At 46.2% G+C, this 27,389-nt stretch overlaps 1 protein-coding gene across 4 annotated transcripts in view; it reads right to left on the bottom strand.

The window, feature by feature from the left end:
- The window catches only part of Trio (trio Rho guanine nucleotide exchange factor), a 230,230-nt gene that overhangs the window by 113,704 nt on the left and 89,137 nt on the right, over nt 1–27,389 (bottom strand). For all 4 annotated transcript variants that reach the window (XM_077687543.1, XM_077687540.1, XM_077687542.1 and 1 more), the window contains exons 26-35: nt 25,641–25,756; nt 23,868–24,044; nt 20,233–20,302; nt 19,917–20,006; nt 19,628–19,765; nt 19,472–19,549; nt 19,157–19,339; nt 18,932–19,045; nt 16,963–17,108; nt 15,495–15,594 (exon numbers count right to left, since the gene is read on the bottom strand). In XM_077687543.1, coding sequence (XP_077543669.1) covers nt 15,495–15,594; nt 16,963–17,108; nt 18,932–19,045; nt 19,157–19,339; nt 19,472–19,549; nt 19,628–19,765; nt 19,917–20,006; nt 20,233–20,302; nt 23,868–24,044; nt 25,641–25,756 — 1,212 coding nt within the window. The remainder of the gene's footprint in view (nt 1–15,494; nt 15,595–16,962; nt 17,109–18,931; nt 19,046–19,156; nt 19,340–19,471; nt 19,550–19,627; nt 19,766–19,916; nt 20,007–20,232; nt 20,303–23,867; nt 24,045–25,640; nt 25,757–27,389) is intronic.

Genomic DNA, 27,389 nt, shown 5'->3' with positions numbered 1-27,389 from the left:
GTGCCTTCACAGGAGCATTTGAATATTTATTGTGCATCGGTATCAACTTGCACATCGTTATTTATATTTCGTCGGTATGGCACCGTTAGACGCATAAACATTAGACACTGATTGATTGATTGTACGGTTTAACGCGCCGACGCAACGCAGGCGATGAGGCGCGCCGTTGTGGAGGGCTCCGGATTAATTTTGACCACCTGGGGATCTTTATCGTGCGCCTAAATCTCGTGCACACGGGCGTTTTTGCTTTTCGCCTCCATCAGAAAAGCGACCGCCGCGGCCGGGAATCGAACCCGCGACCTCTTGCTCAGCAGCGCAACGCCTTAGCCACTGAGCCACCGCGGCGGGTAACATTAGACACTGGATTACAAGCGCCGGAGCAATGCGTAAATCCGACTGAAACCCCAGGCGCTCGCAAACCGTGCGAACGAAACCCAACGGGTTGTCAGCGAATCGTTTGGTGAAGTGACGGTCCGCTATACAGCGAAAGCAGCATGACTTGAAGGTCGTCAGCAGTCTTGTGGGTGTGCTTGGCGAGCGACGTCATGCTGGCGGGCCACTTAGGCAAAGGTGCGACCACATTGGTCTTGCTCCGTGGCGTGTACGGCCGACACTTGCGTTGCGACGAGCTCAGCTTGTGGAACGCGACGGCGGCGTTCCACAAGCTGAGCGGCGTTCCTCATAGGCGGCGGACGGATAAACATGCCCTATCGAGGCTCCAACTATCGGCGCTCATTAGCATTAGCGTCATGACGCACTACTTCGCTTCACCTCTCCTAGACGGCAGCACCATCTGAATAAACGAGTCAGAGGGAAGGTCATAAGGCGCGTCCGTACAGCTATTCGGACATGACCTCATGGCTCAGTTGGCAGAGCGCTTCACACCTCCCGTTGCGGCCAGACTAATCGTGGGCTCGAATCCTAGCACCGCCGCGCCAATTGGAACTTTTTTTCTGGTGATGTCACTTCCGTGACGGATATGACGTCGGTGAGGTTTGTGTACCCTGGCATAAAACACTTTCGTGTTAAATGCGATATTTCGCATAGAGCAAAAAATGACTTGGGTAGGCTATTAACACTGTGACCATACACTACAAAACTCTAAACGGTTATTTGTGTAATTCATTGTCAAAATTGTTAGTGCCCATAGGCTGAAAGTTGATAGTTTCCAAAGCAACGTGCTCAACTTGAAACTTCGCATACAGCAAACTTTCGTCCCCAATACTAGCTGCGCCAGAATTGCTATCGCTTCTGCGATCCGCGATTCACGTCTTAAACGACAGGCTCGCACAAAAAACATTAACTGTGACGCGCCTTGCAGGCTCACTTAAAGGAAATAATTTTCAGGGCGAATTTCTTAAATTCCTTTTTCACCCATTTCGAACGATTGAAAAAAACACGGTACGAATAATGTTTTTATTCTTGCTCTTCAAAAAAGAAAACAATGTACGGGACTCGCAAAATTAAGACAACGACAAACATAAGAACGCGAGGTTCGGCTCGCATACATTCAATAGCGCAGTCAAATTCCAGAAACATTAAATACAACGCCTCTAGAACTTCAAACGGCCTAGCTACCAGTCAGCAAAACAAGATGTTTCCTAAAATAACTAATTAAAAATTGATTTTTAACGCAATTCTATCAAAACCGCAAAACAATTCATCTAAATCGCTACGTAGAAATCCCAGCAAAGTACAGCCAATATTAACGATTTTACAAAATTGGTGCCCAATAACATGTGATTGCAACTGAATGGGTAAATCATAAAAGGTAGTAACGGTCATCCCCACTAACGTCGTCACCCCTAACGTCTCGAATGGGACATGGAGACAAAACACAAGTTCCGTTCACTAAAAAGACTGCTTTGTCCCGATAACAATGACACTAGTTTTATCGCAAACTTCGAACAAATAATCTACACGCTAGGGAAAACAGATAAAGCAGTGGCAGCACACCAGCGACTACTACGCCGGGTCTTTATGACGTCACAGGATTTGTTCGTGCTATTGGTTGCCGCCCACCAAAGAAAACGCCGTGAAACACGACTGTGCGATTTCGGAGGTGTAGCTAGTCCAGTTTTATATCACTTTGATGCTAACGTTCAGTTCACACCGATTAACTGCGTTTACAGAGTTCCATCTACTGCGTCAATGCCGAGGTCGTGTAGCGCGAAATTTGAAAGTTTTTATTCGTTTGTTACGGTTCTTGTTTCCTTAATAACGTCCTTTGGGGCTAGAATGGAGTTGAGTGAGTCACCAAACGCTCATTCTTTCAAAATAAACAAAGTTGTATTTTGTATTCATCGTCACTTTAGATATAGGGAAGACAACTCTCTCCCCAAGATGTACAACGTCATCTCAAGCACTCTTCCGGAATGGATTGAGGGATAGCGTTTATGTCTGTGCGCGCGTGTCGAAATCGACGACAGCCACGAAAGATTGCGGCCGCACTAGCAGCAACAGTTTCAACGCACTTACAACAACAAAAATACAGCATGCGCGAGAAGCACTCGAATTTCACTGGCGAAGGAAGGCTCTGCTTATCGCACGCGAGGCAGGCCTCCCAAGCACAGGAAAACCAGGCCAAGAAAACGGCGTCACAGAGCGATTGTTAACCAAAAGTAGCGGTAGCCCCATGGCGCCGAGAGACGATAAATAAACGCCACGACCGCGGGAGCCTCGCAACGTGAACGGACGCAGAGAGTTCGACCTGCGTCAAAATCGATGCAACCGGTGACAGTGGCGGTGTTGGGCAGAGTTCCGCGCACACGCAACACTCTCGAAGGACTCGCGTGAGGTGCCGGGGCGGAGACGGAGCTAAACTCGGTCTCCCCCGCGGACCCCTGCGACGGGACACGCGACAAGCACCAGCAATCGACCTTGGGGCTGCGGCCCGAGCACGCCACGAAGGACGCCCCGAGAAAGATCGCGGGCCGGCCGGCCGGCTCCGTCAGACGCGACAGCCGCTCGACACGCATGCGACGCCAGTTACGAGAACGGACGCTGCCCGGAAGCGGCGCAAAAATAGACGCACCACCGAGAAACGGCGGTGCCCCGCGACAGAAGACATGCGCGTACCTTGGACGTGGCAGGCACGACTCCCGGAGTGTAAGAGATACTTCGAAACCAGCCGACCTTCTTCATCGTCCGCCTCTCGGGGCCAGACGGCGACACACTGGCGACATGCCCGCACGCGGCCCGGGTGGCGAACTGAGCTCGACCCGGAACTTGGGAACACGGGCGCTTCACCACCGCTACCTGGTGGGTCCTCGCAGGTGGGCCGTGTGCGCCACCCCGGGCTCAGACAGCACTACTCGCTCGCGAGAAGCCCACGGGGACAGGCTGGCGCTCTTAACGACGGCCGCACACGCAGAGATTGGCGCCTCGGCATGCGGCGGATGAGACAACGGGCCCCCGGCAGGCCATATGGTTCCCGTTCAGGAGGCAGTTGCTGGCAACACTCCGCCAATCTCCAAACTGACGGCGCACACTACACAACGCTGCTCTGACCAAGTATGTCGCGCTGCTTTGCATGCTCACGCAAGAAAACGCCGTTGCACGTGGTGCAAAACACGACGACGGCCGAGTTGGGCGCAACACGGCAGGGGCGTCCTTCCGCGTCTTACCGTGCCGGTGCCATGCAGGATGAGAAACGCGCACCGCGGGCGAGGGCGAATAAAGGAAAGCAGTTTACCCGTCCGCTGTGCGCCTGGATCCCGGCCAGTGGAGCCCGCACCTTGGGCGGCCGGTACGTGCGCCGCCAGAGATGAGCTCCGAAGGAAGGCCAAGTGGCGTTCCGGATGAACGATCGCCAGGAAACAGCGAGCGGATATCAAGCGAGGGCGCACAAAAGGGCGGCCTTCCCGGGGGAAACAAAAACAAGCCGGCCCGGAAATTTGATACCATCTATAAAATGGGCCGCCGTCGAAAGGAGGAAGACGCGCGCCCGTGGCGATATTCGATCGCCGCAATACCCGGCTCCGTCGTTTTCGCCAACGCCCGAGAGAACGCAATAACCCTTTGCCGCTAGTGCGCGCACACAGTTTACCCCGGTACCCGCTCCAACTGCGGATTAACGAGCCGGGGAACGGCGGCTTCAATTTGCACCCCGCTCTGCCGGGGCGGCAGACAACCGCTACCTGCAGTCAAGGCTCGCGGGCTCCCACAGAGACCCACCTTTCTGCTCTTTGCCGCCGCCTACGCTGAATAGGCGAAGCAAGTGCGCAGTGAAGAGTATACGAGTATACTTTGCCCCAAAGTTACAAATGCCAAACGTGGACGCTACGGCGTAAAGGAGCGACCTATGGCTAAAAAAGAACGCAGTAAGCAAACAAGCGGCATCCGCGCCGCATAAGCCAAGGAAGGCGGAACTGTTTTTTTTTTGCCCATGCGCACAGAACGACGCCCGCTGAGCATCCGACTGACAGCTCGAGTTCCCCCGCAGGACGCCAGTGAGAGGACTAACTCTAAGCGACGTGATAGGCCCTCGGTCCAACTCTAAACGAGTACCTCGAGCGACAAAAGCCCTATTGTCTTTCTTGCCAAGCACAGGACTGGATCAGACTGTCTAAACAAAACTCTATTAATGAGTGCGTCATAGTCATCATAATCATCACTTCATCGATTTCATTTTTTTCTTTCTCACACATCTGGTGTAGAAAGCTAGGCGCCATGGCCAGACTGACCTCACCAGTGTCCTTAAAGACTACTCTCTCTCTCTCTCTCTCTATGAACCTAGTATGCGGGGGAGCCCCTCTCACCAGGAAGAACTGTCTGATAAAGGCGATATGGTGCGACGCGAAAGTTTTTAGCTTGAATAATAACTCGGCAAAAGAACTTGGCGGTAATCTGGAAGATGTTGTGCCCAAGTTCGCCAAAGTTGTCGCTCGTAAAGTTAGGCCTCCATCTTCGTAGAACCTGACCAGAACTGCAAACAAGATCATGGGAACAAGTCAAGCGCCAGGCACAACTGGAGGAAGTAAAACAGACAGGAAAGGGGCGCCCCTTTCCTGTCTGTTTTACTTCCTCCAGTTGTGCCTGGCGCTTAACTTGTTCCCATGATCAAGTACCAACTAGCACGCATCGACACATTAATGCAAACAAGAGTTCATTTCGCAAGCTGGGTGCAGCAGGGCCGAAGCTACGCGGCTTACCGAGGCGGTTCCACCCGTCCTGCGGAGGGCAGAAGTGTCGACCTTACAAAGCTCCGACGCCCATGGTCGCTTTTCTTCAGCGGGCGTCCTTAGGACGCCACAACGAGTTGGGCGCGCTCGTTGGCGTGTTATACTATACCATCCACCAGGCTGCAAAAGCTTGTGAAATGAACTACAGAGTCCGCCTGTTGGGTGCTCCGCAAGAGAACTTTCGCAGAACACCCGAGATCAGCTGCGCGATGCATTTCAAGTGCAAGTTCAGCAGCCGACATTTCGTATACGCACACCCTGTAACTCCTGTTATAAGAATTTTAAAGGAATAAAGCAAATCTCAGTTGGCTGCGAGGATGGGCGTTTTGCCGGCGAAAAATATTCCTACAGAAGAATCGTCAGTCAAACGCGCTGGATCGCGGTTGTTGCTCCGAACACGCGGAAAGTGGCAAGTGGCCGGCCGAAGTTGAACTTTTGGCGTTTCTCTTCCATGAAGCCATTTGCATATATTTTAATTGGAAAGGCGTAAATTCACGCACGCAAAAAAAAAAAAGGACAAAATGCGACTTCGATAATATTTATCTAATGAATCCTCGAAAGGGCGTAGTCGAAATTTGTTATGCAGACCCTAATTTTCTAGCAAAACAAGTACGTTGTAGCGAGTGTTGCACCTGAAGAAAGGCAAAAAAAAAAAAAAAGCAAAAAGAGCTTCGGCAGTAGATCTAAGACCTTTATTCGAAGCTATATCGGAGAGAATGCGTCGTTACAAAAAAACAGTTCGACAATTTTCCCACTCGGTGCAGGCAGGTTCTGAGCGGCCTTTTTCCGACTGCCACAAAGGATTTCCGTAAGATACCGACGTCCAAAACAGAAAAGAAGGATGGAAACGCTGCGCTCAAACCAAGTTTTTCTTCCCCACTCCTGCTTGGCCAGCAAAAGGTTGAAAACAAAAACAAAGTGGCGAGTCGAACGGTCTTCACTGCCAGCAGTACAGGGCCCGATGCTCGCGTGGTTGCAATTTTGTTCCTCGCCAAGATGAGAGATAACCGAGACATGTATAGTCGGCATTACACAAGGCTGTTGTGACTGCTGCTCATGGGGAAATTGCGCAACTAGTCTGTTATAGTAATTTGCAGCAGAATCTGATCGCTTCTGGAATGGCCATGAAAAAAAAAGCTGGCTGAAACATATAGGAATCCCAGCTGAATCGCCTTTGTTACGCTGTTAGGTTTTCCGGTGTTATTACTATTACTAGGGCGTTGCGCTGCTGAGCACGAGGTCGCGGGTTCGATTCCCGGCCGCGGTGGTCGCTTTTCTGATGGAGGCGAAAAGCAAAAACGCCCGTGTGTGCGAGATTTCGGCGCACGATAAAGATCCCCAGGTGGTCAAAATTAATCCGGAGCCCTCCACTACGGCGCGCCTCATCGCCTGCGTTGCGTCGGCGCGTTAAACCCTACAATCAATCAAATCAATTACTATTACTAATTTATTTTTATTCGCATGAATACGCTGGATTAGATAGCCCTTTGTGCGTGATTGTGTTTGTAAATTTCGTAGATTTTTCAATTTTTCTATTCTTATTCATTTCTGTATTTATTTTCATCATTTTTCATTTCACTTTTTTTTTTATTTTGGCGCGCACATGCGAGCGTCTTAGCAGACTGTTACCATGTTAACGTTAACAGGCACCGTTTTAACTTTCCGAAATGATGTAATCACCGCGACGTCGTGGCAAGAGTACGTTTTATTTATCACAGATTTTGCGGCTTCTGTTTACCGGCCCACCGACCACCGTAACGCAAGTATCGAAATTTCACGAATTACAGCCAAAGCAAAGCTTTGTTCCTCGAAGTTATCCGCTTGATAATTTTACTTTGAGAGTGTTGTATACACATCTCGTACAGCTTGAAAGAAGGGTAAAAAATGCATTTTTCAGGTCGCCATCTACGGTTGGCACCATGTATCGATAACCAGAGTTCATTAACTTAAGCAATGGAAGTGTTTGGGCCTGTTGGTTCATACTTCACACAAAAAACAGCGCTCAAGACGGGACAGAAGAAAGAAGGCTACAGACACAGCGCTGTGTCTGTAGCCTTCTTTCTTCTGTCCCGTCTTGAGCGCTGTTTTTTGTGTGAACCAGAGTTCGTGCCCGCGCTAAATATTCCGGCGTAAAATAAGTAAAATATGTTGTAACAATTTTGCAACAACCTACATCGCACCACCCACTACGATATACAGTAGAACCCCGCTCTTACGTTCCTCAGTGCTGCGTTTTCCCGGCTGCTACGTTGTTTTAGATGCGAAGCATCTCATGCTCGGGGCTGTGTCCCTCCCACCCTCGTTGTCGTTGTCCGCCGTCCGCACTCTACTGCGCATGCGCGTATCTTCAGCCCCGTCAGCGTTCGGGCTGACGTCAGCGCAGTCCACTATAAAAAGAAATAGTTAGGCGGCGCCCGGTTTCGACCCCACGACTCTCTGGCCGCAACGGGAGGTACTTGGCGCTCTTCCCACTGTGCTACAAACAGCGACGGGAGCATGTGCTACGAACGCGCCTTATGTCCTTCACTCATTCAAACTACGTCAAGAAGCTACAGATACAACGAAGACACGCGAAGTTGAACGTCAACGGAAACGCCGAACTGAAAACTAATGGTAACTTCAGTCGCCCCCATGGCTGCTTCGCATACTACTCAGGGTTCCCCTACGGGAAGATGGTGTAATTTTTGTCTGGTCCCGGTGCAGCTCACAGAGTCCCATGTTATAAAGGGGTGACACAGCACAAACAGATTTGGGAGCAGTTTTTGGAGCAGCGAAATTTCGATTTTGGAGCAAAGGAACCTTGATCTGTAGCAGGTAACGACAGTTATTATGTCATCTTAGGAACCAAAAAAAATAACATTTTTGGCAACTCCGGGTGACAAGTGCGCTTTTAATTCGCTTTTAAGGTACATAACACTGCAACTGCATTCGGAGAAAGCTTTTTTTTTTCTAACAGAGTATCACAAGGTACGAACTGCACTACCTTTTTACAAACGTTTTAACTTCTGATTTCTAACAGAGTATCACAAGATACGAACTGCACTACCTTTTTACAAACGTTTTAACTTCTGAAGATTTCATTACATACAGCATAGAGCGCCGTTTAAAATATCAAACTGAAAAACTCCGCGCACGTTAGATTCCCTGGTGGTAAAAATTAATCCGGAGCCATCCACAAAGGCGCGCCTCATCGCCTGTGTAGCGTCGGCGCGCTAAACCTCATAATCAATCAATTCGAGTAACGTTTCTATGATTAGCCACCTCACTTTTTACAATAAATTTTACTTCAGAGAGATAAACTATTATTACTAGCGTCCAGTAATAACCAGCCCCGCTATCAGACGCTGCTTGAACATTTCGCGGCGAAGTAGCCTGTGCCGCAACTTCTGTAGTGTCGATCGTGCCATTCTCGCCGCTCACGAGCTCGCTGTCAAACGCAGCAATAACTCGTCGTTTTATAACATGGCAATGAGTCCAAAAGTTCACTAAATGCACGCACCGCGCTTCACACAAGGACGAACTATAGCGAAGCGCGGGCGCCACGTGGTTTTCGATTAACTCCGTCTTTCGCGCCGTGCAACTTCCCAAAACAGATCATCCGACTAAATGAAAACACAGCCACCCGCTTAATTTAAACAAGATTAGAGACAGGGTAATCGACCTGAGTGCCTGAACAACTAGCGGCCGCTTAGCCCGGCGCCATGTTTTCCATTCTCTTTACCAAAATGGCGGCGCCCAGTGGTGCCGTTGCGGAGATACGGCGCTCCGAAAATTGCCGTTTTTTCATTAATTTGCACAAATAATTTGTCGCCTCAGCTGACATAAGTATTTTCCTACGCCACTTTACAATAATTTTCGGCGAAAAAAACTTCACAGCAACTCGCCAATGTGAGGTCGGAAAAACACTATCGCTGGGACATCTTTTTCTTGGTGCGCCTTTTTTTGACTGATTGATCAATCAATAAATCCGCTAAAAACAGCGTCACCTTGGTGTGCTCGAGGATTATGCGGTCAAGTTGGAATTTTTCCCCACTCAAACTGAAGTGCACGTCAAAATTGTTTTTCAGACTTTTGGAGCAGCTTGGCGCAGGAAAACTGATTTGTATAGAAATTGTGAAATATGCGCAACTGTCTCACCCCTGCATGTATTAAAATCCTCACTGTTACGTCGTGGCTCAGAGTACGTTACCGGATCATTCGTCGCAATCTGAAACTCCGAACCCGACCGGGCAACATATGCACGGACCGCGATTTTGGCGTTTGACGAGCCTTGGCCAGCTTGGCTACGGAACTGACTGCATGAAACACGCGGGTGCGATTCGTCACCACTAGATGGCCCTATATTACTCTATGCTATCACCGTCATCACTGCGCTTACAACGGAAGTTTCACTTCGGAATGCCGAAGTGCGTGTTCGCCATAAAAGCACCACCGCAAGAACCGCACGCGCTCTCGTCCTCATAGTGCGCTTCAAGCTTTGAGAACCCCGTTGAACTTGCAGCCGCGAACTTTGTCGTGCCTTGATGGCGTCGCGAAAACGGGAAGCGCTTTCTCTTCAGGGAAAGCTTGACGTACTAAACGCAGTAGTCAAGCAGCCAGCGCGGATGAGAGTCGACATCGCTAGGGACCTTGCACTGCCACGCGTGGTGTTTTCCAGCGAACGCAAAAAGCGGCATCCGAGTTTTTTTAAGGTTCGAAAGCCAAAGTTCCAGAAATACATGGAAAGCTACACAGTTTTAGTTTATTTTCGAAGGTTTCCTCACGGCTGCGTTTTCTTGGTTGTTACGTTTTGTTTTCCCGGTCCGCTGAGAAACGTATGAACGGGGTTCCACTGTAGTAGACTTCAGAACGCTTAGTGGACTCAGCAAGTTTTCTGAACTATTTGAGGTAGGCAAGACTTAGTCCAAGTACAGTAGAACCTCGTGGATTTGTTTTCAAAAAAAAAAAAAAAAAACAAACGGATGGAGAAATGTACTATCCGGGAGAAAACGTAGGATTCGCCGCAGTAAAAACAAAAAGCAATGGAGAGACGAACATGCGCATTTAATGGCCTTTTTTACATGTACATGTCTGTCAATGTCTGCTGGCGCATGCTGCGGCCCTTTGAGAGAAAGAGCTCCGTTGGTAAACATTTCAGACTTTTGTGCGCACTGAGAATGTACTTCACGCGAAAGTAACACCGCACCGCTTCCAAGCCGACTACTGCCTGAGCATATGTGACCGCCGAAGACGCCACCTCTTCCTCCCCGTCGCCGCCGCCATCTTTCTCGGAGGCTTCGTCCAGCGCCGGCGCTCCTTCATGGAGTGATTCCGCCACGACTTCTTCAAAGTTCGCGTTTCGCACGTTGGGACGCCGTTATACAGGTGACGTTGGCTAAAGGCAGCCGTGTTACAAAGTGACTCCGGCAAGCCCACGACTGCGGGTAAGCCGCCACGTTGACCCAGGCGGCAAGCCCGCCGCTCGGCGCCTGCTTTGTGCGCCGCGCGCGCTGGGGCTCAGTCCGTATGCACGTCAGCACGTTTTTCGTTCACCGTAAAACGTATCATCCGGTCGCAGTTAGATACATTTATAAAATTTTGAACGTACTTACCGGGAAATCGTGTTATCGTTGAACGTAGTAACCGGGAAAAAAAAAAAAAAAACCACTGTAACACTATGGGGCATTTTTAGTGTTCGCAATATTGAGGGTGTAGCAACCGCGAAATCGTATGAACCGGGAACGTATTAACGGGTTCTACTGTATATAGCAGCGGCCACATTACTCCCCCGTCTGACAAATGTCATCTGACGACCTCCTTGTCACATTTTACATCACTTGATCAGCACTATCAAGCACGATTATTTACATTAATTTTATTGAGAGCAGTGTTTTTGCTGCTATAAGGCATAGGGAACTTACCAGTACAACCTGTTCTGGTAAGTTCCCATTCTCAGTAGCTGCTTGGGCATGCGCAGTCAACTGCCACAATAACGGTAACGGTATGCTCACCTAGCAGAGCAGAGAACCAGTACAAGTATGGCACCCAGTATACGGTCTGCGCACCTGCGTGTGCGAACAACTGGTTTCGCGGGCACTGCGCACGCGCAGTGGCGCCATTCGTTTACCGGGTACCGTACCGTGACCTGTATGTCGACCTGTTATAACTCTATGTAAGGTATGCTGCGGCCGTCAACTGGCGCCAGTACACATTCGTAGAAGGGCGAAAACTTATTGTGCGCATGCGTAGATGCACCGATCGTGTACAGGACGCTGCACCTGGAGTGATTCACCGACCTGCTAGAATTCTCTATGCTTATTTCACATCCGCATCCTCCTGATCGAAAAACGGCCAACGGTAACACCACTATCGCTACAGCATTCTCGGACACCTCCTTTCTTGCCTTCCTCTGCCACAGCACCTTTCAATCTCGGCGGTCTGTACCAGCCGTGGGGAGTCGCTAGTGATGGAAAAGACACTGACGTCGCCGTCGATATTCCCGATAAGTTTCAATTCCATGGAGGATATTGGGGTGAAGTAATTCCTCCTGTAGCAGACGGGGCGTTCTTTTTTTTTTTTTTACTCATAACAGTTACTTTGGGGTTTAGGCTGGGTTTTAATTTTATGACTGCAACCAGCTCTTTATGGTCAACAATCAAAATATATTCATTAATAAGCCCCTTAACAAAACTAATAACCTTGCCGCCATGTCAGATAAGCTAATGGCAAAATTAGGAGCGAGCTAATGCAAGGCCCAGCGGGATAAAGTCAACAAGAGTGCACTGAGTGAGAAAAAGGCCTTGTGCTTGTGCCTGCAGGATGGGGACGGGTGGACACTGACTTGCCCCAAGAGTTTTCTTTGCGGTCAGTGCAAAACCGCGGGGTAGCTTCCGCAGCTGCCCCATCAAAAATGAAAGTGCGGATGCCTAAGTGTATTAGCAATAAAGTCCTACTCACATCACTAATGTCACTAAACATTACACGAATGAAAAAAAAAAAAAATGACACCACAGCTGAGATGAGCACTAACTCACCAAAGGCTCGAATGAATACAAATAAACTTGGCATGACTTTGTGCAAATAAAATGAAACACAACATGTTCGCGTCGTTGAAACACCATGGCTGAGATGAAAAATCAAGGTACAAGATAAGCGAAATGTCCACGTTTCATTTCATGACATAATTGTATGTATACTTTTTTTAATTACATGTCGACGTCGACCTCCCAGCTTGCCCAGCAGAGTCAACGACGCAGTGACAGTGTGGGTCAAGCGCTGGCATGCGTAGTTTGACAGGCGCAGTTTTCCCAGTAAGAAAAGCTGTCTGTAGCCAATCTTACGGTTACTAAATTTTGTGTTTATAACAGCACAAAAATATGTTCTAATAAACACGTATGCAGAATACCACCCCTCATATTTAGAAATATCTACCCCCCCCCCCACAAAAAAGAAAAAAAAAAAAGCAAAAACCTACACAAAATACAAATATTCTGCTCAGACTTCAGCGCGTCAACTTTGAGCCTTTTGCTATGTGCAGATCCAAAACAATTTCCCGCCCCCTTTGTTGTGGCTGCACACGGCCCTCGACAGTGGGCAACGTTTGCAGCCCTGATTGCTTTCTGCTCCCTTCCACCATTCACAGATTGCCCCCATCTGCCAACTCGATAGTCCCAAAAAACGGCCAAAGAAATAACACACTAAAGAAGGCCATCCCCATACAAAAGAAAAGGCAGCTTGCATGCACGTTTGCTATCTCACCTCCTCCTGCTTTGGAGCAGCATAAACACGTGCTCATCTGTTGCATAAAGGGTTGCCCACCAGCTCCTTCCTTCCCGGTGCAATAATCGTTTTCCCCTCTGCCATTTTTTTTTTTTTGCATGTTTTTCAACGATGCCCTTATGCCAATGTTGTTCCTACCGTCTTTCCATTCGAGAAACACCAACGTGCTTGCCTACCTAGCAGCTACAGCTCCTATGGCCCCTAACATTTGGGCTGATCGAAGGCCAACAAAAAAGCTCTTGCTTATAACGAGCATGGCTGTCCCGTCCCTGAAAAGAGGGTAAAGAGAGCAGCTAAGATAATTTCTTGCCAAAGCTGCCCTCATTACGCGCCGGAACACCACTGCCTTTCCATGACACACAGCTCTGAGCCGTACGCTTCTTTCTGAATTATCGGCCCTCGGCGCAAAGGCTCCTGTTCCGGACAAGTGTGTACACTGCCCTGGGGATTAATTTTTGTACCTTCCACCCATTTTTTACCGTGTTCACATCTCCTCCGGTATTTATGTGGGCCTGGGTTCTACGTGGTTCTTCCCAAGCAATCTAGGACGTGCGGGTTTACTGGCTGGCCCACATTATCACTTATAATGTCTACACAGCTGGGGTAATTGTTCTGCACCACATACATGCTTCAAAAAATGTTGGCCCAAACCACCAGTCTTGTGGCGGATTACCCAGCATAGCTTTTTTGGTTTTATTGGGCTGCCCACATTCATGCAACAAAACACCGTTGGTGTAAAGCAGGGCGGCAAACTGAAACCGAGCCAGACCAAAAACTGGAACTGAGCCACTATTTTCCCCAAAACTGAACCCGAACCATTATTTTTTCAGCCCACTGAACCATAGCCAGAAAAGAACCAAAAAAATAAACAGTAGTTACTGGTTCATGACACAACGGTTCGACCTCCCATTGTCGATAAAGCCAGCCAGTCAATGTCATACGGGTCTTTCTTTTTCATACAAGACCCAACTTCAATAATTTCTCGCGCACTTTTCCCCTTCAGGGTAATCACATCTCTACCAACACGTTTACGTGGTCGCAGCATAGGGAAAGGAATGCACACTAATGCTGCAATGTTGCATGTATGCTGCTCCTGGTCGCACGTGCAGAGTGCAAGGCTAGGGGGAAAAAATGGCCCCATTTCGACGTTCTGCATGCCATATGAAACACTGACTGTGCCCTGCCATCTCACTGCGACTGAACAGCAGCATTCAGGCTGCAACGTAGCTGCACTGCGAAACGTCGAAGGCCCACTTCCTAAAAGTGCCTGCTTGTTGCACTTGACAATGTGCTTAAAAAGAACTTGACAGCTGTCATTCGCAAGCGGTCAAAATTTTTCTGCCGTCCTGCAGTATATGGTGCGCTTCATAATGAAGCGCAGGCATACCTTAGGAGCATCAAGCGCGGCAATATTACCAGCGAAGCTGTTCTTGGTCGAGGCTTTCATGGGACGAAATGTGGTAACGCGTTTGCAGCAATGTGGAGAGGGCATAGCCTAGCACAGAGGAGAGCAAGGGCCAAGTGCACATGCAGCAAACTCACAGAATGCTTGAATGCAGCGCTTACATAGGCAGAGCTTTTCTAAACTATCAAGTCTGGTGGCAACGTCTATATTTGTCAACGTTGCTGAGCAAAAAGAAAACGTTATGCATACGAAAAAAATGAATTGCCACAAATGGAAATTGATCAGCTGGCTTTGAAAAGTTCTACGAAGCTTAGCCTTGCAATTAGAGAATGCTGGGTAGCATCAGCATTCACAATGTGAAGTCAGTGAAGCTGCGCTAAATTTTTTTTTTTTAGACAAAAGTGTTTCCGCAGGAAAACAGAAAGAAAAGGCCCATCGCTTTGTTTCAAATTACTCTGTGCAGAGTTCATGCACGAATAGTTTATTGCTCTTTTTCGCTGCCTTCAGCCATCTCGTAAGTACAAAACGAAGACGTAGATTTTTTTTTTTTTTCTAGACGTCCCTTTCTTAGCCAAATTTTCACTTAGGAAAACTTCTCACCACTGCATATAATGCCTGGTATAATAGTTAGCTTCTAACATTGAGTACAGCGGATGTGTTCAATGCTGACGCTACGTGGGGGTCATTTCTTCGCCAGCGTCACAATCTTTGCTGCTGAGGACTGATGGCCCTCAGATGAGGCTTGGGTAATTTTCGTGTCAGTTATTATTCCACAGGTGTCTCACATCGTTCTCTTACTACACAAAACTCTTGAACGCTGCCCTGCCAAAGTTGTTGCGCGAGAGTAGAGCGGCAACGTTGGAGGAGCCACCACGCGAGTTGGCTCGCTGCTGAGCGCGTGTCAGGGGCGCAATATGTTTGAATAACCGATGCAAAAATATTCTAATTAAATTCATTTTTGCCCATTTGAACACACATCACAATCGCTTTAAATTACCTAGGCGTGGTTAAATTTGAACACACCTCATTACGAAAGAGATTTGGTGCAGAATGAAATTTTGAACAAGCAGTTTAAATGAGATTCGACTGCACATATGTGTGCAATTGAAGAAAGCACACAGTCACGAAGGTGCAGGTGTATTACTGACCTTTTCGCTGTCAGTGGTGTTGCTGGACCCAAATGAGGCTACCGATACACGCTCTTGCAGATCAGTCAGGCCCTCGTCCTGAGAAGAGTCTTCGAAGTCCCTAGAGAAGTAAAATGGACCCGAGAAGCTAAGTGAAACACAAAATCACATTCTGTGTTGCTATACAAGCTGTTACATTGATAAATAGAACACTTCCAATTTTTTTTCCCTGAGCGAACTGCTGCTCCGTTTGTGCTCAAACTTCACACGAAGGTCACATTTTGTGGTCGATTTTGTTTTACACAGGGAGCAACTACGGTACTTACCTGTTTATTCTGAAAATAAAAAAAGTTTTCGCCTATGGGAAAATGGCAGCCAATTTGGACGTGCAAGCTGATCTTGGAACGCCACCGCCACCTGGAACGTGCAAAACTAAACGCGCGATGGTGATTCACAGTAGGAAGGAGCCAAATAAGGTAGAAGACGATCAGAAAACATATTTTTTCGATAGTTTATAATGGCCACATATAGTTAGATAAGGGCTCATACGAATCACAGTTAAGTATTCCCGTGGTTAATTGTTGTCAATACCAGTCATCTGGTTTTACTTTTATTATTCTGTGCATGCGTGTCTGTGCTTGTGACATGGCGTCATGAGATCATTCACGGCAGACGAAAAAGCCGCCTGTTCTCCTGCCGTGAATGATCTCATGACGCCATGTCACAAGCACAGACACGCATGCACAGAATAATAAAAGTAAAACGAAAACAAAGCAACAGACGTGAAAACAGAATCTTGAGCCTTATTTCGGAAAGCGGGGTAACTTAGCACAGCAGATGACAGACAATCCGAAACCAGATGACTGGTATTGACAACAATTAACCACGGGAATACTTAACTGTGATTCGTATGAGCCCTTATCTAACTATATGTGGCCATTATAAACTATCGACAAAATACGTTTTCTGATCGTCTTCTACCTTATTTGGCTGCTTCCTACTGTGAATCACCATCACGCGTTTAGTTTTGCACGTTCCAGGTGGCGGTAGCGTTCCAAGATCAGCTTGCACGTCCAAATTGGCTGCCATTTTCCCATAGGCGAAAACTTTTTTTATTTTCAGAATAAACAGGTAAGTACCGTAGTTGCTCCCTGTGCAAAACAAAATCGACCACAAAATGTGACCTTCCTGTGAAGTTTGAGCACAAACGGAGCAGCAGCTTGCTCAGGAAAAAATTTAAAAGTGTTTTATTATCGATGTAACACTGTAGTACTTAGCTGTTTTTTTTTTCTCTCCTAACCGCTTGGGAAAAGAAAGAGAAAAAGAAGACTTCCAGTGTCAAAGGAAGACAATTAGGCAGCATGCATGGCCAACACGACAACACTTGTATTCATAATGCTTTTGTAGAATTTCACAGAACAGGCCAAATGCAAGGCTTCCTCCAATCTACTTACACACAGGCTTGCCACAACAGGCACTGCAAGCTTACCTGCTCGACCGGTTGCTAAAGAGTTTAGCAGAGAGCTTGGTGCTCTTGTTGAGGTTCAGCGTGGACAGGGCCGAGTTGAAACAGGTCTCCTGTATCACTTGCCGCAACTTTTTCACCCACGTCTGCTTCGTCTCGAGGGAAGATGCCTGCATCAAACAAACAGAGGGAAACGGCCACATTCCAAGTTGAACAGGCCAACTCAGAGCAGGATTCCTATTTTGGCCTCCATAGTGAATTTGAACAGCGCTGTCCTAAACAGCAATTCGCTAATAACCGGTGTGTACTGGGCATTTCTTTGTTTTCTACACTGTGAACATAGAATCAAACGAGTGTTTCACAACTGCTGAGCATATTTTACAGACTCAATGTGTAAGAGAACTGTAAGCCCACTGAATTTCTGTCACTGTTTCTCTTTTTGTGTTTTTATTGTTTGCCTGTCAAGAACAAGCCCATCTGGCGTCGCTGTCACACTACCTTCGCACACCCCCCCCTTTCCCCGCCCCTACAACACTACTGGCACTTCCAAGAGGATGACAAAAAAAGCTTAAAATTTCAACTTTTTCTTTTTTACTGCAAGTGAACAGGTAATGACTATTGGAAGCTAAGAGATTGCGCTGGTAATGAACATAGCACCCACAAAGCTTTTAGTAATGACTGCATTCCGTAATAGTGTATGATTAGTGCATGATTAGTGCATGATTAGTACATGATTAGTACAACTGTACATGATTAGCACTGTACATATAGTACTACAGTTGAACCTCGTTATAAGAGACAAGGATGTAAGAGACAAATGGGTGTAAGAGACACTATTCACCCACATGGTTGGCTGCCCTATCTTTACCATTACATTGACCTCTGAGACATGGATGTAAGAGACAAATGGGTATAAGAGACACTATTCACCCACATGGTTGGCTGCCCTATCTTTCCCATTAAATTGACCTCTTTTATAACAGACATCAGATGTAGAAGACAGTTGGTTATAAGGGACAAGTCATCCTTGAACTTTAATCAACAATCTCGCTTCTAACAGACATTTTAACTTCAGATGCAGTGCCACCAGTCACTAATTGCAGTTGCTTTCATTGTGGAAACACAGGTGGATGACAGACACCTGCAGTCGCTATTTATTATAACCTCAGCACACACGCAGTGGTTCAGTCAGCTATGAAACGATGATGAGAAGCCCTGCCAATGGAAATGCAACTTACAGAAGTGGTTGAAGCTTACTGCCATCCATTGGAGCGCGACCGCACATGCAGGCTCTCCCACTTACGTAGCTCCCAATCAAGAACCATCGCAGATGTTGAGTCCTGCAAGCGTAATGAATAGCCTGAGCACACAGTGGAAGAAGCTGTGCGCTCTGGCTATTCATAAGGCTTGTGAACTCAACATCTACGATTCATCTTCCGCAAGCAGTGAAAGAAAGGAAAAAAAGCTTGTAGAATCGGTTGTAAAAAACTGTAAATACAGTCATGAATCAAACAAAGATTCGAATTGTTTCATAAATTCTGGGGGCTAAACATAAATTAGAATGAATCTTTTGCAACATCCTGTAGCGTTTTTTTGAGCTTATTTTAGTCATTCGGTGCCCACACTGAACTAGGGTCTGATTAGTAAGTGAAAACATGGTCCCCTGCTTATAAGAGACATGTCGTATAAGAGACAGATACGGCTCCCCGGTACATGTCTCTTATAAAGGGGTTCAACTGTAGTACATATTGTACATATAGTATTAGTATTGTACATGATTAGTACAATAGTGTATGATTAGTACAACTAGGTCCCAAGTAGAGCGAGATTTATTCTTGCAGGAATGTGTAAACGTATTACAATGGTAATCAATTTACTCATTCTTTGCTTAAAAAATCACACTGGCTCACTCTTTTGGCTTTTTTAAATGCCCACAGAGTAGCTTCATAACACCAGTGTAAGAAAACCTACACCAGACAAATATTGCGCCCACCTTGAGTATTATCTTGTTCTCAGACGTTGGTCCATGTTCTGTCCAAACGGCCGTCCACACAGCAAACTTGCACTCATCCCCTTCGATGTGTTCTGTTATGCCCACTTCAGAAGTCTAAAAAAGAGAAAATGCCACTCAAATATCCGCCTTCCAAAACACTTTGACAGGGCAAATTCTGCATGCAAGCACAGCACAAGGCTCAAGAAAGTACAAAGGGGCTGTCACCATGAGTTTCTGCTTGTAGACATATTTGACTTTGCCATTCGAGTCCTTCATCTCCTTGCTAAAGAGCAAGTACAATTCAAAGAGGAAGATGTGGCGCTCCCGACCCTTGCGGATGATCGCCCGCGAATCAAACACTTGGAAAGAATCTTGCAACACCACTTCACCTAACTGGTCAAGAGAAACCTGAAAAGTAGGGAAGCACAAGGCATATTACAGCACGAGCCGATAATGCATCCCAGGTTACGGAAATACGGAAAACAAACTTATTCTGGAAAAACGCCACAATACGAGACAAATGGGGGAAAATGAGCTCACATCACAGCCATCCAAGAGGCTCAAATGCATTGCATCATTTGCCTTCTTTGGTACATTCAGCATGACCTCAAGGCCATCCTAAAAAGGCAAGAAAAAACACCATTGTAGGCACTTGTGCTTTGCACGTGCTCGCAGCGATTAAGCATTGCGACTGACCCGAATTTCACCCTGTACACCGTCTTCGCAACACGCAAGCAGATCTTTGAGAAGCAGTTGATATTTGGTTATCCGCTGAACTGGCTTAATCAAATATGCTGGGATGGGGTGAGGAACGCCGTGCTTGTGCTGTACTTCCTGAAAATATTTAACATACATGTAATGTGAAAACAACAGCAGCAAACTGAAAATACTGGGCAGCAACAACTAGTTATATGAATCTTTTGAATGATTGAATGCAAAGCGAGTACATATCATGCTCTATGGAAACGTAAACAAGAGTGTTTACCTCGAAAAATGTGCCGGCATGTTGAATAAGCAAAGCATTTGACTCTGGCTTGTTTTTACAGTATTTCACATAGATTTCAAACTTCTGGGCCTAAAAGAGAAAAAGAAACCATATAGGTGAGGAAACAAACATGTTAAATTTAGGGGTTTAATGCACTGGAGGAACACACAAGCTATGCGATGTGTCATAACAGAGGGTGCTCAATCCGCAGCTTTCATGTGCACAAAGCGCCATGCACCCAAACACGTTTACATTTCACAGGCATCGGAAATAGTACAGTAGTGACCCTGTAGTCCAAAGGCAGGTCCAAACTCACCCATGTGACAAAGCAGTGCCCTACATCTTCAGGCATGGTTTCATACTTCTCAAGCTCCCTCAAAAATATGCTGGAAAACAAAAAGAATCCAATTTAGCAAAAAAATGTCAAAAGAAAAGGTATGACACCAATGAACCTAAAAAGATACTGAAGCATGATTAGATATAGAGCGAACACTCATTAAGACGAACTCGGTTAAGACGAATTCTCGCCTATGCCAAACAACGTGGGAACTTTTGGTTGTCCATAGACCCAATGCAAAAAAATTCGCTTAAGACGAACATCCTTGCACATACATAACTTCAGTTAAGATGAACAACTTTCGGGGTGACCACCACTGCTGGCAATTCTGAGTAGCAAACACGGCAGTCTTGGCGGGGTGTGGCGGGGCATTCATGCAACCAGAGGGAAAGAAAAGCAAAAGAAAACCACAACGCATAGCAAATTCACACCACGGAGGAAGGGAAGGAGCGAGAAAAAAAGACATGCAGATAGAACTACCACTCCTCCCAACCCTTCGACCCGTGGAGAAGCGCCGGTGGGAGGGGCAATCGCGCACTTGCTGAGGCGGTGGCGCCCTGTACTGAGCCAGATTTAAGCAATTTGCATGCCCCAATTACCCCAGTTTGGGGTAGTGGCAGGCGTCAACAGGAGTGCAGTGCAATGCCAGCGCCTCACTCCGAGTGCTCGTCCTCGGTGACCAGGTACGTATGCCTTTTCTTGCTTCGACCGACCACCCGACCCGATCAGGCCTAGCATCAAGAGCCGGTGGGTATTTGAGTGCAACACAAATTATAACCCGTCTACAAACAGCTTCTGCTTGTGCTTGACGATTGCTGAAGCGGACAGGGAGCGTTCCACAAATCTTTAAATCATGTTAGTTTATTTTGAACCGGTTTTATCCAATATGCACTTTTCTTTTAGTACGCATTACGTTCTAGCGCGAGGCATTAGAAAACAAGTGTCTCAGTGTTTTAGTACCGTGACTATAGGAGACAATAACAGGAGACGCCGACAGCCCAAGCCCCTAAGGTGCTTCGCCCCTAAAAAAAGAGAGCAAGGGCAAGTTTTGTGGCTGCCCTGCACTGGAGGTAGCGCAAGATATCCTACCACGCCACCACCGAGAAAGCGAGGAGTTCCCTCTCTGTCGCTTCTGTGTTGCAGCTTGAGATAGTGGGTGTGCGCACTCAGTCGTCGCTTGGACTGGATAAAACCAGGCAAGAGCACTTGAAGACTGTCTTCTATCAAGTTGCACACTCAAATAAATAATTTTTTGTCTTTTTCCTTCAGTGTAAGTCTACTTCATTCACCGCTTTGAAGCAAGATATTTGCATGCACCTGGATGTGTTGCCGATTCTTTTTTTTTTTTTTTTAAGAGTGATTTTGATAAGACGAACTTCTGACAAGACAAACAAATTATCATAGTCCCTCCGAGTTCGTCTTAACGGGAGTTCACTGTATTACAATGCACAGTCATTCCAGGGGCCGAATTCTCTAAGGAAACGGCGCGCGCCGCTTGCCCCTCGTTTTGAAACGGCGACCTTGAGGGCGCACGTGATTGGCCGTGGGCAAAATGTCGTCACGCCTTGCGTCATCCGGAAAAGTACCGCGGAGCAGTCGCTCACAGCCCGTGACCTACTTATTACGCCGTTTTATATGGTTTGAAAGACAAAAGGCCGTAATTGATTACGTCACCTGTCAATCAACCGCACGCCGAAAGGCTGCCAGAACCGATGCGGGGGGAAGTGCGTCGTTTCAAATGGCGTTCCCTTCACGGCGAAAGCGTGCGAGGCTCATGCGCGTTGCAGAGGCGGTTGCGTTCGCGCCTTGTCGTCTGCTAATTGTTTTACCCCTGTTTTTTGTAAAACTTGAAGCTCGTTCGCGCCAAATCGTTCGGCGACTTAGCTTAGCGTGATTTCAACGAACATTTTCACGCTGTCACCGATGGATGTACCCGTCTGTCAACTCCGACGCCCCAATAACAACGCGGGCGTACGGAACAAACATATGCCGCACATTTTTCCGCCAGGCACTTGGGCTGCACGAGCGCCAGTATGCGGCTGCACCAGTACGGACAGTACGCGGTAAATAGAACGCTGCCGTAAACCGCGCCTAAAATGGTGTATCTCGACATGGCGGTGCATTAGCCTCTTCGTTAGCGGCACAGCAATCTCCGCAAGCTCCGAGACGACAAATGCGATGGCCAAGGCGACAACACAGGCCGCGCGACTCGTTCGCCCTGAGCGACGAGGAGTTTGCGCGCAAATTTTGCCTTTCCAAGGTTGCGGCGCACACTCTCTGTGGCGAGTTGCAGCTCCGTCTCGAACCTCAACGGGCAACGTTCCCTAGAAGTCTCAAAAGGGACAACGCTAGGGAACGTAGCTTGCTTTTTGATTGGCTAGTTCCTCTCCTCCGTTCTTCCCGACACCTTGGAAGGCCGGGGTCTTGCTCCAATTTTACGTCAAAATGACGTCACACGCGAAACGACGGCGCCGTTTTGGAGAATTGGGCCCCAGGCCTTTACGTCTTTATTAAGACTCACGGTAAGAGAAGGCCAGTAAGTTTACTGGTGTTCACACCACCGCACACGAGAGACAGAATGGAAAAGTAGAACTTCAAACACATTTAATGCAAATAGATCAGAAAAGATGGTTCAACGTCTCAAGGCTACATCTGGCAACTGGCCTCTGAGGTGCATCATAATCGAAGGTTTCGGTTTAATTCAGACCACCTGGGGTTCTTCAACACGCACTGAAATTTTCCACACGTGGGCCTTTTTTTAATCCACCTACAATTATTATGACAGCTTCTATAACCAGGAACTAAACCTGACGCATCGTGCATAATAGCACTACGCTTCCCCCACTCTGCCACCCCGACGGGAAGCACAAATGCATTTATTGAGCCTTCAATATACCCTAGTGCATCGCCTGTTCTGCTTGTCAAGTGCTGGATATGTGATGTTTGCTATCAATGCAGCACATGCAAAATAGGACATGAAATGCAAGCACAATACTGCTGCTTCAAGCTTTTGATGTACCTATTAGTTAACACTGTCGTAAGGAACTATATATATAACCTAAACCAAACTAAAAGAGTAGTCAACTCAGTTTTCATAAAAGCCCTTCAGATTCCCTTAATTAAGAGATGTTATAACAACAAAAGAAAAAACAGAACACCTTGACAATAGCTCAGAGTAGAAGTAGTCGCTACGCAAACATTGGCAGCAATCACTAAAAGACAGTGGTCCTCACTTCTGCAGTAGTTGCCAGTGTTGTGTATTACAAAAGGACAACCAATACACAACAGACGGTCATAATGAACCAAGCTATGCTTATAAACAAGCCCATTTGCAGCCAGATTATTGTTTACATGTCTGCACGAGACTTGTTTCAAGCTCTTTTTTTTTATCAGGTCTGTTCACTGTTTCTCTGGGGACAAGTGTGGCAGTGCAGCACACTATGTTACCAGCTAAAACGTTGCCTCTCTCTCAAAAGTTAGCGTAAAGTTACTGCAAATTTTTCTGCCCATTTGGATAAAAAAGAAGACAGAAATGCCCGGGACATCATCAAAAAAGAGAAAAATTGAACTGACCCAACCAAACAGTTTGATTGAACATATTATTAGGTAATTACCTATTGTGAAATTCGTAAATTTCCTCCATGTTGCCAAACAGAACGTGCTCCTTGCCCACAATGCCTGGCGGCCTGTTGACTTCTGGGTTCCTCAATTCAGCCATGTAAGTCTGAATGCAGGCCTCCAGGTCCTTCACATACGTCCTTTCTGTTTGCAGAAGTTCAGCCATTATAAACCTGCAAATAAATGTGAAGCACACAGTAAATAACAACTAAACCAATGTCTTTGATTAAAGTGCTTTAAAATCATGAGCAAGCTGCTTGTACTCTTAAAAGGACACTAAAGGTGGAATCTAGCACGAGCATCTTGGTCACGAATACTAAATTGCTCCCACAAATGCAATAGGAAAAGAAATTAACAGCAACTTAATTTACATCCATTAACTTTAGACAGTGAAAGTTACACTGAAGGATCAGTACAACAGAATGAACAATAGTAAGGTACTGCCGGTGTGTGTAACGCTATTTTCTCTCCCTCCATCTTTTCTTTTATGCATGGCATTACGCGTTTAAAGAAATGTATTTTACGAGTTCATAAACACAACACTATTTCGTTTCAAAATAAATTTACTAAAAAAATCCTGCTGGCCACTACCAAGGCTAAAATCCATGAAAACACACTGCTGTTCTATGTCGTATTCTGGTGAAAAAACATGAGATGCTCTTCTTGATTATGACTGAGCTCACCACAACCCCATAATTCAAGTGAACTTTTCTCAATGTGCATTCCAAGCCACATGAATGCTTTAGAGCTTTTCATAAATTAATCAGAAATAAAAATGACACCTTCACAGCATAGTTGGTCCAACAAAACCGTTGCCATATTAAGGTACCCTTCTATTTAGGAACACCAATGAATTGGAACAACCAATGGGAACATATGGAAATGGAACTGACTTTGAATTCAAGGGACATTATGCAGGACTAAGGACTTCACACAAGCTATGCTCTTCTGGCTAGACACAGTTTAAAAAACAAGGCTGACTCCAGTAGCTTCCATAGCAAAAAGGACAAAAATTGAGTGCCAGCATTTTTGCTTATTTTTTGGACTTATAACTTTACAAACACAGAATTTGCAGTAAAGCAAAGATGGGTAAGCCTTGTGAAGTCACATTCACCCTATCCAACCCTGAGGTCCTTCCATCAATGCAGCTGCAGTTGGTAGCCACACGAGGCAACAGTAACTATCAAAGCTCGCAAGCTATTAAGGAATGTGCGGTGCACCTTATCTGTCTTGCCTGGAGCATTTAGGTTCATTTTGGTGTCTTCAAATCTAAGTAGTACAGACTAGTCTACCTAGGGGTTTTAGCATACACCAAACCTAATACGAACGGGAGTTTTCGTTTTTTGCCTCCTTCAGAAAGGCGGCCGCTATGTTCGCCAATCAAATCTCCAACCTCGGGTTCAACTGCACAAACCTTTAGCAACTGAGCTCCTGCGACAGGTAACTTTTGTGCCCCAGTCTGTTCGAAAAAACTTTACTTTCAATTTGAACGAAACCTTGCAATTGTTCACCCATTAATTTTGCAACCTTGTTTGGTTTTTTGTAAATGAGAATTAAAAAAAAAAGCTTACAAACACTTTAAGAGCAATTCAGGTTTTCTTTTGATTCACTATTATTTTGCTCTTGGGTAGAAGTACATGTTTACAGCTTGTATTGCATGTTTATTCACTCCAAGCATGCTCAAATCATTTAAGAAGTACCAATCGCATCCATAATGCCAACCGTGCATATGCGCACAATGAGTACATGAACAAAGTTCTCCAGCTTACTCCTTTCGTCGTGCACTCTTGCGCTTTTCTTCGTTGAGTTCTTTCACTGCAGACTCAGCTACTTTGCTCTCCAAGTTTGGGTCGCTGTTCCGGTCCAAGGAAAGCTCCTTCGTTTCCTGTACGAAATGCCAAATGCAACAGGGTGCATTAACTCCTTCGTTACCGTGGGAAAATTGACCAATTTTTAGGGGTCCAAGAAAACATTTTTTTTTGCTAAAAAAATTTAGCTAGGCACGAATTACAGGAACACAAAATGCAGATTATTTAATGGCATTACCAATAACACCGGTTTTTAAAATGTTTTCATATATCATAGTTGCAAAAAAAAATCAAAAATAAAATTTGTCAAAATGTCGAAAAAAAATGATAAAAAAGGAGTTGTGCATAACAAACCACCGGTACTAGAAAAAAATTAGAATATGCATTTTGTAGGGAAATACTATTTCAAAAACACGCCCTAGAAAAAATGTCGATGTGCGCAGAACAGTTTTTCAGATATAGAAAAAAAATGTTAGCACGCGCGGTGCCCGTGTCATGCGGTGAAGCCCAACGTCCAATTCAAAATGTGCAATTTCAGGTGGTTCCATGGAAGAAATCTGGCGGTTCCAATTTGCCCCCACATAACGTAAAAACATTTTGTCAATGACTGACTTTGCATTTACAGGCAGCACAATATTTGGGGCAAGCACGCGATGCGGAAAAACATGCATGAAGTTGAAAACGGAACTCCGTGGTTGATGCCTGTTGACGTTCACGCTCAGTTATCTCTCAAAACATAAAGTTGAGCTTTATCATCATCTTCTGACTCGCAATTGTAGCCTTGCTTGCAGGAATGAGGTGCGATGCGCTAGAATCGTGCCCTGCAAAGTTTGGCCAAGTAGCTGTTGCGCGATAAAAAAGATCTGAACAACAAGCCTCCTCCATTGCACCGCCATCTAACATTTTTGAAATGAAACAGTACAAAAACTTATCGGAGACTCCGCCCGAATAGACAGTTCAATGAGTGGCACACATTCTTCGTTGGCAGCACTGACGTGCAATGACCACGCCCCTTTTCCACACCCAGGTGATTCAAATGCGTGTCAAAAATCACTCCACACCCAGGTGATTCAAACGCGTGTCAAAAACCACGTTTCTGTTACAAAAAGTGAAAACAAAACTGATTTTGAAAGGCCATTTTCTGATCTAGCTCCAAACAGCTTTACTTGTTCGAGCAACGCCTGAAACGGTATGAAAAGGCGCCCGCAAAGTATCGTTCAAATTGAACGATTTTGAATAGGCGCGGTAATGAAAGAGTTAAAAAGCCTACACCTTGTTCTAGACCCACACTGAGATGTCAATACTTAGCAGCGTCATTCATCTCGTACCTTGAACATACTATGGGCTCAATGAAGACCTCACAAACAAACATTTAAACCAAATAAAAAGATTCCAGCACTGCAACTTCACTGAGACAGACTGAGCTCAAGCAGCTTGCCCTGGAGAAACAGATTAGACTTTGTCTTGCTTGGCTATGAATTGACTTCTATTTTCTATGTTTTATTCAGCAGGTTTTTCTGATGCCTAACCTAGGATAAAATATAAAATTTACCATTATACTAGTGCATTTCATATTGCACTAGTGATGATGGTATAAAATTTCTGCAGACCAAAGCAAAATTGTAGTAGCTTGAAGCCAGCAAAGCACCCAATTTGAATTACGCAGTAGCTCACCCACACAAAAATTACAAGTTTTTAACGAGAACAACG

Source organism: Haemaphysalis longicornis, unplaced genomic scaffold (genome assembly GCF_048455015.1).
Source record: "Haemaphysalis longicornis isolate Haplotype H1 unplaced genomic scaffold, Haemaphysalis longicornis Haplotype H1 scaffold_1, whole genome shotgun sequence".
Lineage (NCBI taxonomy): Eukaryota > Metazoa > Arthropoda > Arachnida > Ixodida > Ixodidae > Haemaphysalis > Haemaphysalis longicornis.
The sequence above is the reverse complement of the archived record's forward strand: the minus strand, read 5'-3'. Positions and strand labels throughout refer to the sequence as shown.